Below are 13,187 nucleotides of genomic sequence, written 5' to 3' on the forward strand. Positions count from 1 at the left end.
GATTTAATTTACGTCACCTGGTTGAGTGTGAGAGCCTGCTAGTGCTTGGAATGATGTAAATACGAACGGGACAACACTACAGGAACCAAACGACCCGATGGGAGTCCTTTGAAGCCTCATCAGTACATAAGAGAGGTGGGAAGTGGAACCAATATGGGACTCATGTTAGGCAAGTCACTGGGCTACTGTTAGGCCGGATTGACGTGTTTGCATTCAAAATAAAAGCACCAATGGTGCTGTTTTCTGAAAGCACCAGATTCATAGACACCAAATTCTAAAACGTTCTAAAACTTGATTTATATGAAGACATTTTTATGCATCACCGGTGCAGACATTATACTAAGTGCTTCATAACTTATGTAAAGTAAAATAAACAAATACAAAAAAATAGAAGGATTATAAAAAAGTAAAATGACAAGAAAAATAAAAAAAAACATAGTTACCATGAGCTAGTTAAATGGTTTGCTAAATGGAATAAATCAAATTATATTATATTTATAATATAACATTTGTATGTGAATACATTGTAACATGTACATGTACATGTTTAATTCAATAGTATTCTATTGAATTAAAAGTTGTTTTTACTAAATATACTGAGTACTAAATATAAACATTCAAAATGACCTTTTCCTTAATTTCCAAGACATACTTATACAATCATATATAATATAGATTATATTCAATATTAACATTATGCATGGCTTAGACTTCCATTTTTTCGTTAAAGTTAACGTTGATTAAGTTAAACTGATGGCTTTAGTTTGAAGGCGGTAACCGGAAGCCGCGCTGCATATCTTGACGGTGGTCTGCCTTACGGTTCGCACACATTGTGGTCGGTTCACATTTTGTTGATTCCACCTGGGAGCAGACGGGTCGCACCTGAAAGCGGAGCACGATCCGCCTCCACTTTTCGCTGTTGGACGTTAATGAAAAACCGCGCAGCGGCGGAGTGAATCATTTCCCTGACAACTCGAGCGACACTTCGCTGACCCGAGAAGAGCTGACATGACGAGCTGAACCGCCCCTCCGTCCCGGGTCCCCTGCAGGTGTTCCGAGTGTCCCTTCGCCGTTCCACTTCACCTGGACACGTCGGACTGGAAGCATGCTGGGAGCGGAGAGCCGGCTGGAAAGCCAGCTGAAAAAGCTGGACTCGCTGATGAGGAACCCGCAGTCAGCCCTGAACCTGGAAACCCTGCTGGTGAGTCTGCGTTTACCTCTCGCGGGGTCCGGTACAGGTAGTTGTGTTGAAAACGTACCTATACACACACACACACACACACGCTCTCTGCAATTTTGTCTGTGATGATCACACGTCACCTGAAGTGGCATGCCGTTTGTTAAAGGCTCTCTCGGCATGTGTTTAACACTTGCTTTCAATCAGCAATTCATCAAAGGGGAACCTTGCATTTTCACTTTCTGAATGAGGTTTAATCATCATCATTTTGTTTTTATGAGGGTCATTATCAACTATTGAATCAAGAAAATATACTAATCAGGACCCTCCCTTAATTCAGAGTTGTCCATTTGTCCCTTGGTGAGGCCTCTAATTGACATGTCCTCTCAGACGTGTCCTAAGAATGTAATTGGCAAACTTTGATGAAACTTCTATCTTCTCAGCTCCAACCTCTGACAACATTTGACTCTTTTTTTTCTTACCTGGGGGCACCACGCCTTCTTTTTGAAGTGTAATCGAAGCCCATCTCTCCGACTATCGAGAGATCCCGGAGGAAATGTCTAATCCCGACCGACGTGTATTTCCACATAGTTTTGCTTTTGCTTACAAAACATAATCACAAACTTCCTTTTGAAGTTTTTCAGCCGCGTCATTGCAGGTTAAATATCGCCAGAGCGCTTCCATTCTTGGTGGTCAGCGAGGCGTTTCTGGCGACAAAGCAGGTCGCAGAGAATCCGACTGTGTTCAGTGCGTCACCCCCCCCGATGGTTCATCAGTGGCTCAGATTTGACGTCATCACAAAAATCAACCATTCAATCTACAGAATCTCCTTTTGCAGAAGATTACTGAGCTGATGAGTCACTGATCTAGTCCGGTGCAAAGCCTTGTCTGCATGATGACCTAATCAGGAAACAAAGGGAAGTCATTCCTCATTCGTTTGAGGCCACTTTGAATTCCTAACCCTAATTATCATTATTTCTAAGCGAGCCGGGTTCCGAGCGGCTCTGGTAGGTGGACAAAGCCACAGCCGGGCCGCCCGACGCAGGGAGCTACCAGACAGGAAGCTGAACTCACTTCCTGGAATTGAGATGGTTCACTTGCATCAGTATTTCCTGTTTGTCCACAGCCATTACCTTTCAAGAGGCCTTCTAAAGTATTTTCTTTATTTTCAAATCTGCAGAAAAAGCATTTGGGAACGAGGCGATTTTAAGCTTTTTCTTAAAGATAAGCAGTGGTTGATTTTCTTTTACTTCTGCATGTATTCCATTTGGTTTGGTGGGGGACTTTACGTTTGGATTCTGAGGACCCCTCCGGTGTTGTTGCTCGCTGTGCTCGGCGTGTATCGGCTCACGTTGTGGGAGGTGTTGTCTGAGGCGAGGTGAAAACGCACTGCCATGAGCAGGATCGTGTTCAGATTTGTCCAGATTCCAGAAGTGAAAATCACACCAATGTCATGCAATTTTCCCTGGTCTCTGCTGGTCTGAGGCTCAATCCGGAGCCCGGAGATTTGAATCTTGAACCTTTCGCGCTGCAAGATAACATGTGCTGACTGTATTGTGAAAAGGAACAATCATGGTAGAATAATATTATAGATGCTATCAGCTTAGACTTTAACCCCTTGTTACTCTAAACTGAAGGTCTCCGTGCCTCTCAACTAGGCCTCTTTTGTCCTACTGGCTTAGTCCTCAGGGGAAATAAAGCTTTTTCATCCACGTGCACCCCCCCCCCACACACACACGCACTAGAAATCTATAATTATATTTTATTTGCATATGTACATACAGTTCAACGTTCTCAGAGACTGAGTTTCCTCTACTGCAAAACTATGGCTGTGCTAGATGATATCCATATGTTGGACATATATTTACATATATATGTAATATGGTGGTTTAAAGGCTGAACATTAACTGATTTACTAACCAGACTATTCTAGCTACCGGTTTCTTTCCCCCTAATTGAATTTAGACATTTCTTTTTCCATATTACTGATGATTGCTAATTGAAAATGTGTAAAAATAATTCAAAAAGCCACAAAATATTGACCGTACAATATTGGTGCAATGTAAATATTGGTGTATTCTAAAATATTGTACAGCCCTAGTTCCCCCCACAAACATACACACACACACACACACACAAATAATCACAGATCGTTGCTCGGTCCGCCTGAACCATGAGCTGTTTGTCCCACAATAGCTCCTGAACCTTTTGGTCTATTTCCACCCGTGGGGGGAGATCTCTCCGCAACGCTGCTATTTAAAGGTGCAAAACTGTTCCACCTGCCCCTGCCCTCCCACTCGCAGATCCCCGAATACACAGATAGACACCGCTCAACCACGTTGCCCCATACGCACACACACACACACACACACACACACACAAACTGGATGACTCCATTTGACCCTTGTTTCTAGGGAATAGAGGCTCATGCTTTACCCCCCCCCCCCCCCCAGCTGCCCTTCCAGCGTCATGTGTATCACGCAGACGTTTTGGTTGAGGGGAACTCGACACCACTGATTTAAGCACCGATGACACTACTGAGGCCTCGGCTTTGAGCCTGATGCCACTGGCTGCTGTTGTTGAGCCGTGCGTTTGTTTGGACGGTGAGCTGGGGGGGGGGGGGGGCCTGTGTCCGGGAAGTCATGTGACCAGGAATTGTTGTGTGACCTGTTGTTATGTCTTTACATCCAATCCTGATTGTCTACTTGTTATGCTGTGAAGCTTATTTTCGCTTCCCGTAATGTTGCATTCGTGAGCTCACGGCCCCCAGGGATGGAATTCCTTCCTTCCTTCCTTCTTTCTTTCCTCCATTACGTTCGTCATCTTTTATCAGCCAGCAGAAGGTCAGGGTTATCTTGCAAGACTCTTCCTGTAAGATTTAAAAGTGACTTTAAGAGACATAAAACATGACTCTTCTTTTCATGTGGATGAAACGTGTTTAATCATTCAGCCAGACCACAACAATACACCCAATTTGTTTTTCCATACTACAGTGGTAAACCTACCGATATGTATATATATGCACACACGCAGTATTGTTTGTTTTTGTTATTGAATATTTTGTCGTTTCTGTGTTTCAGGACTCCATGAACGCGCTGGCTCATGATCTGAACTATCCTGCCCTGAGGAGAAACAAAAACATAGAGGCCTTTCTCAATCGACGTAAGAGCGACTGTGTGTTTGGTGAAGGTCAAGATACTTGTGCTCAGCGTGACCAATATCTATAAAACTGTGAATTACCCTTTTCATGGCACATCTACAGACTTGAGTCACATGAGAGATAAAAAATGTATATATTCTGGTATTCAAGATTCTATTTGACAAATCCTTATGCCAAATTATTAGTAAAAGTTAGATTGTGTCTCCTTTTGTACAGTCTGTCTCTACAGGCCGTATACAGATAAAGTGCCTTATGTTCGAGAAAGAACATTTAAATCAAATGTATTCCACCCACTGTACTTCTAACCTCTCTCTTCTAAAAAAAACAACTGGGGCTGTGAATATTTCAGACTCTGATCCCGCAGTTAACCGCTGACTCTTTCCTTTTAAACCTAATTGGTTGAAGTTTGCCCCCCCCCCCCCCCCGTGTTGCAATGTTAACGTAGCGTTCCGTCCCGCAGATGAAAAGACGGTGAGTCAGCTGCGAGAGCTGCAGGTGAAGCTGGACGACTTTGAAAAAGTGAAGCTGATCGGGAGAGGAGCCTTCGGAGAAGTGCAGCTGGTGAGAAAGTGAACCACCAGAGGGAGCAACCAGCCGCTAGTCCGCCAACATACCAAATGTGCAACAGCTGCTAATTGTTTTCTGGTGCTTCGAATCGGCATCTTTTTCCCCATCGTAGCTTCGACCTGAAGTAATGAGAGCGTTACCAGATGAAGCGCGCTGTCCTTCTAAACTCCCAGATGTTTGACTCTTGTGTTGGTGGGGGGGTGGGGGGGGGGGGCTTGAATCTGGTCTCTGCTGAGCTTCTTGTGGTTAAACGAGTCTGGACAGGCTCATTGTGTGGGAGAGGAGTGTGGGGGTGGTAGAGGGGGGGATGCTTTAGTACGTTTGTGTTTGGATTCTTGTGTAAGCATGTCTCTCAATGGGGGTGTGTGTGTGTTTGTGTACCCATTATTGGCTCCTCTCACAGTCTCTGTTTCTGATGTTATCTTTGTCATTGTGACCTTCTTACTATCTCGTTCTCATTGCTGACGCGCCGGCGTCTCCTCCTTTGTCTGCCTGCAGGTCCGTCACAAGGCCTCGCAGAAGGTGTACGCCATGAAGCAGCTCACCAAGTTTGAGATGATCAAGCAGTCTGACTCCGCCTTCTTCTGGGAGGAGAGGCACATCATGGCCTTTTCTAACAGTCCCTGGGTCGTGCAGGTGTGCGCATACACATGTTTTGTTTGTTTTAAAACCCCACCATGTGTTCCTCAGTGGAAGGATTGAACGCTGGAACAAAAAATTAAGAACCTTAACTTTGTCTGATCTACAAGATGGCATATTTTTTTAATTCTTCCATCTTGTCCTCACCTTTTTTGAGAAGAATATTGAAGGTGTGGGTTATACATGATCAAATCAAGATGTCTGGAGTGGAACTATTTCATACATTCAGGGGAATGTACAACATTATGAATAAAATATTATGTAATTTAACTATATAATTGTATATATGTAAAGGTCACAATATCAATATATTATACCGCTTTTAGAAATTAAATGTAGAAATATATCTACCTATATGAGAAATGGATGTGCTGATCTTTATAAACTCTATCAATGTGAAACTATGGCAAAGAGGTATATAATGATTCAAATGCAGTAATGCATTCAAACTGCTATAAAGAAATTTAGGATAATTAGTAATGAAAGAATGATGTCGCTCAAGTTCATATTATTTAATTGCATCACGACGCCTTGTGCTGGGCCTTCGGTGACTTGCTGTTTTTTCGTTCCCCAGCTGTGCTGTGCTTTCCAAGATGCCCGGCACCTCTACATGGTGATGGAGTTCATGCCTGGAGGCGACCTGGTCACGCTCACCATGAACTACGACATTCCTGAGAAGTGGGCTCGCTTCTACATAGCCGAGGTGGTGCTCGCCCTGAACACCATCCACTCCATGGGCTTCATCCATCGGGACGTCAAACCCGACAACATGCTGCTCGACCAGCACGGACACCTCAAACTAGCCGACTTCGGCACATGCATGAAGATGGACTCGGTGAGTTGATGTTATCATTCTGTTGGACCGGGATGGATGAAGATGGAGATGTGGGAACTTTGACATTAGAACGTTCAATTCTAATAGTGTGGTGAACATTTCACTTTTCTCTTGAGACTACTGTTTTTTTTTTTTTTTTCTTCCCCTGCTGTTGTCTTGAGCACCACCAAGTGTTAAGATTGCAAACTGAAGCACTCAAGAGTCGAGGATGATGAAAAGGCCCCCGGTGTGATTGTGTTAATCGACCGATCTAAAGTACGGCCTCCGGTGAACGTGTTTTTACACCTTCTCGTATTTACCACAGCAGTTTCTAAGTATCCCGGTTCAACAAGTAACTGCAGACATTCCAGAGTATCTGGAGCGTTGGTGAAGATGTTTTTGGGGGGGGAAATAACGCAAAGCTGGAGGTTTGCATGGCTCCCACGGCCCCTGCAGTGGAAATGTGTTGTTTTATCCCACTCTCTCCCAACCTTTCACTCGGTTTGCAGTGAATCGGGTGTCTTTCTGTGTTGGCAGACGGGCATGGTGCATTGTGACACAGCCGTGGGCACGCCGGACTACATCTCCCCCGAAGTGCTTCGCTCTCAGGGCGGGGATGGGTCCTACGGCCGCGAGTGCGACTGGTGGTCCGTAGGAGTCTTTATCTATGAGCTGCTTGTTGGTAAGTAAAAAAACAAACTATTGGCTTGTTAAAATCCCTAAAGTTCTGACATGGGACATGATTTTGTTTTTATTTTGCAGGTGAAACGCCCTTCTATGCCGAGTCCCTGGTTGGAACTTACGGGAAGATCATGAACCACAACAACACACTGGTCTTTCCAGATGACGTGGAGATGTCTCAGAATGCCAAAGACCTCATCTGTGCTTTTCTCACGGACAGGTTAGTCCTAAATTAAGCTTGTGAGAATTGGGTCTAGACATTGAAGCAAGTTGCACTCCAATGATGCTGTATCCTTTAATGGATTTTAGTAGTTGCGACTAGTGATTAAGACGAGATTGTGAAAAAAAGTCACTTCCATGGATTTAAAGAACTAATAAATGTAATGTTTCTCATTTCTTTACAACTTGTTCAGGTTGTCTTATTGGTTCTTACTAAAACATGTAGATCTTTAGGTGGCAGGTGACAAATGTACATTTTATTTAGTAAGAGCAGTGCTTTTTAAACGGGAAGTGCATTCGTGAGGTACTATTTGTACTCATTTGTTGTGCGTGTGTATTCAGTCAATGTGAGGTTGAGGGACTAGTCATCAATCCATTGTTGGCTGAGGTATTTTCATATGATTTGTTAACCAAATCAAATGACATTCTGTCGTGAATTTTTTTTTTTTTTAAAACAACATATTTATTAATCCAAACCGGAGTGTACAGCAGTGTTGATCCCAAATACCATCCAAGAACAACAAGTGCAGACTTTGCGTGTGTGTGAGAGACACCCACACAACATTAGTAATAATGGTACAAATGACCTGTAGTTCTGGGTCCGGTCACTCAGCGGCCCATTCCCCTGGAAGAAACCACTTCCTGTTTACATTAGTAACCCCGCCCCCAGAGAGCACTCAAACACAGGCCCTTTCTGCTCCAATACAGAGCAGCCTTTCATTTTGTCCCCACTCAGTTTATTTACCTTCTCACTTACTATTCTCTCACCAGACAGAATGAGCATGTGTGCGGCTGCCCAGGCACACACACACACACACACACATCTTGAACACTGACCTACACATTCATTCACAACCTAACCCACATGCTCTGACACTGTCTCTCCATCTTCCCGCTGAGCGCCGTCCCCATTTACCTTTCCTTTCTCCTTTTTCCCAATGCGCTTCTCATCGCCCCTCCATTTCAAAACGCCCTCCTTCCACCTCTTCTTGGTGCCACTCTCCGTTGCGCCATCTGGACCCATTTCTGGCAGAACTTTTCCCTTTGCTTCTACTTTGGTTAAAGCACTCTTTCTTACACCACCCCCCCCCCCCGCCCCTTTCCTCCTCTTGGCTGAGTCTGGAATGTCCCACACGTGGCAAGCCCCAAACTGCCGCACCCCTCCATCCCTGGACCCAGCGGTGGAGGAGGGAGGGAATGGGGTTGAGAAGGAGAGGGGAAGAGTGTGTGTGGAGTTCTAGTAGGAGAGAAGGCAGCTCTCGCAGGCAGGTTTCGATCCGTCGGAGTCGTTGAATGTAGTCCCGCTGTCCACGTTCCCTTTCTCCTCCTGGATCCACATTGTCTGGTCTGGTCGGAGGAGGAGGTTCCAGTGGTCATGCGGCGCTCCCTGCTGGTCAGTGCAGTCGGCCCTTAGCGGTCGCCCTGCTAAGCTGTGTGTGTTTGGCGTGACATGTTGATGGTGTTGGTGGGCGGAGGGGACAAGCGGGTGGGAGGGGGGTGTTTTGTGTTCCGGCTGTGCTCAGTCTCGGTCCTGTTGGTGTGTGCAGGAAGGTTCGTCTGGGCCGCGCCGGAGTGGATGAGATCAAATGCCATCCTTTCTTCAAGAACGACCAGTGGACATTTGACAACATCCGTCAGAGTAAGTGTGTGCATGCTTTCCATTATAGCTCCTCAATTCCTCCCTTTGCATCGTGGGTAATGTGTGTCTTGCGCTTTTTCGCCCTCTCCTTGCTATTCTTCTTTTTTGCTTATAGGCCGACTTCTTATCATCTCCAGCTCGTTCCTCAGCAGATCGGTTTCCTTTCTTATGTAGTTCATAGTTTATTTCCATCTCCTGAGTCATTAGGCCTGCATAAGAACACATGTTCTCCATATGTGGATATATATTTTATCCAATTAACATTACAGTACCAAACATTTGACTGTTACTCCATGTGACTTTGGTTCTGTGCAGAGCACATGATGGATGGAACTAAAAGGAGAACCGTCGGCATATTGGTGCCAATCTATTCCTTTTGAGTGATTTGAAATGGAGAAAGTAGCAGAAAGCACTGCCGATTTAATACTAGTGTTGAAACTAGCAATACAAAGATTATAGTATTATCCAATCATTAAAGAAACTTTGTGGTTTCATTTAAAATTGTAAAATGAGAAGATAAATAATTACTCAAATTTAAAGGAAAAATGGGGTTCTTGGGTATAAATAAAGTTTAAATGAATTTCTTAGATGTATTGGATAACTAAACATATAAAGGTAAATAAGCAAGAAAGTGACATAACTCATACAAAAATCATAACCAAATCACCTTTACATGCTTTGAACGTTCGGAGCCTTTTATATATTTTCTGTTGAAGCTGCCATGAAAGCCATTGGTGGTACGTTAATAAGTTCCAACTTAAGAAAATAAGGAAAGTGATATATGAGGAATATGTACAGGACCTCTATGTGCATGTAATCACATGCAGCCCCGCCGTCTCCCTGCTTCACCTGGCTCTGATTAGGAACAGACAAAACTCCTGAGCGAGCTGCAGTCTGCCTGCCAGTCTGCAACATAAAACCGGGACTGTGCCGCTGCTCGGCTCTCTTCATGTTTGCATATGCATGTCCAGTCGGACACACACACGCACACACACACACGCACACTCAAAACATCCTGGCAGCATGCACCTCCCGACCCTCTTGATGCTTCTCTTTGTGGACGACTCCGCGATGACTCATGTTTGGACTCCATTGAAGATGTTCCCAGTTGTCCATGTGGTTATCAAGCTTATTAAGCATTTGGGATGGTGATGAAAAGAAGCCTTCAGCATGGCTGGATGGATGGATGCTGGGACGGGAGGCTGCACCCCCTGTAGTGGCGGGTGCGGACTGCTCTAATGAGAGGGGCGCCCCGGGTTCGGAGGGTTGCTCGCGCTCTCGCTCTCTCTCACTGTGGAGCCGCCTGTCATTAGCCGCCCGCTATCGGAGAGCATTCTGGGAAGTCGTCTCTTTATGTCTGACCACATTTTGGGCCTTTTTTTTTTCTTTTTTTTTCCTGCCTCTACTTTTTATTTTCCCTCATTTGTTGCTTTCCTGTATTTTCTCCACCATCTACGAGTCGCACATGTCACGCTGCGGGTTGTGACTTGACCCAAGAGTAACGAGCTCTCTGCTCAGAGCAGATTTTCACTGTTCTGACGAACTCGATCCACAATGGCAGCTTTTTTTTTTTCCTTCTTCTAAATTAAGAGCTCTTTATAGTTTTAAGGACCAGCTCAGTTTTATTTGATTGGCCTCTTTACACATTCTTGTCTGCCTGTTGTGTTGTGCAGACTTTTCCAGCTTCCAAAAGGAGCGGGCGTTTGGTCCTGGTTTGTAAAAAGGCCCTGTGAGGAGGGCACAAAGCGAGCAGTGTGCTGTCACTGCTCGCTCCTGCTGCATTGCATCTTCTCAGGAACACACGGGAGAAAATGCGCCGGCGGTTTTTGCTCAGGGAGTGCTACTAAAAATCCCCGCAAACACCAGGTTTTAACCTTCGACAGTCTCGCTTGATGTAAAACGTCCTTGTTGCCTCTTGACCCCCCCACCCCCGTCTCTTTTTCCCAGCTGTGGCTCCGGTTGTGCCTGAGCTGAAAGGCGACATAGACACCAGTAACTTTGACGACATAGAGGACGATAAGAGAGATGCTGAGCCCTTCCCTCCTCCCAACGCCTTTGTCGGCAGCCAGCTTCCATTCATCGGCTTCACGTACTTCAAGGAGGATCAGTGAGTGTTCCGTTCTAATGTGTTCATTTGAACTGCTTTGCTGTAATGTGCATATAAGGTTTGCATTTGCTGGTTATTTGTATGTTGTACTTTTTGGTAATGATGCGCTGGGATTGGAAGGAAATCTGGCCTCCATGTGAGGGAACTTTCACAAGGGCATCTAGACTCGGGGGAACGGGTTTAGGGACGGCACCAGGTTCAAAATGCAAGAGGTAGAAAAAGACTGCTCCCAACCCTTTTTAACAGAGCCGTACGCAGACACTGTGTGCCTGTTTGAGCTCCACACTGCTGCCTTGTTCTGAGCGGCCCTTTTTAAAGGCCCTCTTTGCTTATGATGGAGTGTAGTTTTATAACTTAGGCTCGATCGGTAGGAGAAGTAGTAAAAAGCGTGTATTATGCACTTGGGATTCAACAGCACTTTTAATAATTATCAATTTTTTAACCATGTTTTTTTTGTTGTTTTTTTTACTTTATAAAACTCCAACCAATTTATTTTACATTCATCTGATTTCAGGACAAAACAATTAAGTTTGTAAATGACAATTGATGCAGTCAACATATGTTTGCAGATTGTAGCCTAAATTCAGCTTTTATTGGATTTCAGATAAAGTGCATTATTAGTTGTGCAACCTTTGTGAAATAAAGCAAATTTCTTTGCAAAATCAGTTTAAGCTCAAGGCCTCAAGGCATCCTTTGGGCTTCTCCAAAGGTAAAACCCATCCAGATGTTCTTACATCTGCTTAAGAGATCTTTCTCTTTGTTTTACAACACCATCATTTTGTGCTATGTTGGTGTATAATTCTTTTTTTTGTATGGTTGTGACGTGTCTTGGTGAAGATTCATCTTCATCCTGACCACACAGCTGGCCTTATGGATGTGGTGAGGATAATAGCAGTGTCGTCGGAGCTGGAAAGCCAGTGAAGTTAACCGTGTGAGTGACAGACATATGCGTCTACTCTTTCTCCGTCAGGCTTCTGAAGGGAAGCAACAACGTCTCTGTGCAGGACAGCAAGGAAAACTTGAAGAATAATTGCTCGGAGAGTAAGAAAGAGGTAGGGGCCTTTAGTGCACGTGGTCTTAATGTTATGGAGAGATCGGAGACGTGGAACACAAGATGGAAATGACCTTTGGATAATTTCTTTCTCAGACAGAGGTCTATTTATCGGAGCAGCTGCAGAAAAAGCTTCATCAGCTGGAGGAGCAGGTCGACCATGAGATGCAGGCCAAAGATGAGCTGGAGCAGAAGTACAAGTACGGATGAGACAAATGAGCAACATGTTTATCAATGCAAATACTGTTTACCGGTTAATGCAATGCAGAACTTTGTTAACCTTTTTTAGTCACAGTAACTCATCCCATTTAAGGAATAAGTTGCCAAAATTCTGTGTCGAAGACATTTCCATTTTACCATTAAGCAATAAAACTTTTCTTTGCCCCCAGAAATGCCACCAACCGTTTAGACAAGCTGGTCAAGGAATTCGACAAGGAGGTACGGATCGATGCCCTGTCTGTTGCCCATGTGATGAAGGAGTGGATCCTTCCACTCACGGTTGCGTTTTCCTCTCTGATTAGATGAGTAGCAGGCAGAAAGTCGAGGCCTCCCTGAGGCAGCTGGAGAGAGAGAAAGCCCTCCTGCAGCATCAGAGCGCCGAGAACCTGCGCAAAGTGGAGATCGAATCGGACAGAAAACGCAGCCTGGAGAACGAATGTGAGCACCTTTTTTAGAATATACCTGTACATCTTACTGGGGGATGCCAAATACGATCTCTTTACATTGAACCAACTATTGATGGCTGTAGGCCTTCAGTACTCTGACTGTTGACTCGTTAAAACATTGAGGATATCTGGAGGGTCTGCATCCCGATGTTAACATATTAGTATATAATCCATATTTTTTGTAGTATTTCCAGGGTTCACTTCCTCAAAAACTGCATTAACTCATTTATTATTCTAAATTTTAAGTAAACAATATGAAGGACCAGCTGGAAGATCTAAGGAAGAGGAACCAAAATTCCCAGATCTCTAATGAGAAAATCATCCAGCTGCAGAGACAAGTGAGTTTGTGAAATTCCTCATAACTAGATTTTTTTAAATTATGCTTCACTGTGGTTTTCATGCATATTAAAACATGCTAATTTAATAATCCATATTCAAGCACCCAGCTTTGACGACCGTTTTCATTAT

At 44.4% G+C, this 13,187-nt stretch overlaps 1 protein-coding gene across 6 annotated transcripts in view; it reads left to right on the forward strand.

Annotated features, from left to right (window-relative positions):
• Window positions 1-808: 808 nt before the first annotated feature.
• LOC119194788 (rho-associated protein kinase 2-like) overlaps window positions 809-13,187 on the forward strand; it is a 29,350-nt gene continuing 16,971 nt past the window's right edge. For all 6 annotated transcript variants that reach the window (XR_005114167.2, XM_037449170.2, XM_037449169.2 and 3 more), the window contains exons 1-14: window positions 809-1,201; window positions 4,258-4,339; window positions 4,798-4,898; window positions 5,403-5,540; window positions 6,118-6,378; window positions 6,895-7,039; window positions 7,120-7,258; window positions 8,805-8,896; window positions 10,844-11,003; window positions 11,974-12,055; window positions 12,151-12,254; window positions 12,444-12,492; window positions 12,576-12,711; window positions 12,966-13,057. Coding sequence is in view for 5 of the 6 variants with exons in the window: in XM_037449170.2 (XP_037305067.2) it covers window positions 1,106-1,201; window positions 4,258-4,339; window positions 4,798-4,898; window positions 5,403-5,540; window positions 6,118-6,378; window positions 6,895-7,039; window positions 7,120-7,258; window positions 8,805-8,896; window positions 10,844-11,003; window positions 11,974-12,055; window positions 12,151-12,254; window positions 12,444-12,492; window positions 12,576-12,711; window positions 12,966-13,057 (1,677 nt within the window). In the remaining variant the exon portion in view is untranslated. The remainder of the gene's footprint in view (window positions 1,202-4,257; window positions 4,340-4,797; window positions 4,899-5,402; window positions 5,541-6,117; window positions 6,379-6,894; window positions 7,040-7,119; window positions 7,259-8,804; window positions 8,897-10,843; window positions 11,004-11,973; window positions 12,056-12,150; window positions 12,255-12,443; window positions 12,493-12,575; window positions 12,712-12,965; window positions 13,058-13,187) is intronic.

This window comes from Pungitius pungitius, chromosome 20, assembly GCF_949316345.1.
Source record: "Pungitius pungitius chromosome 20, fPunPun2.1, whole genome shotgun sequence".
Lineage (NCBI taxonomy): Eukaryota > Metazoa > Chordata > Actinopteri > Perciformes > Gasterosteidae > Pungitius > Pungitius pungitius.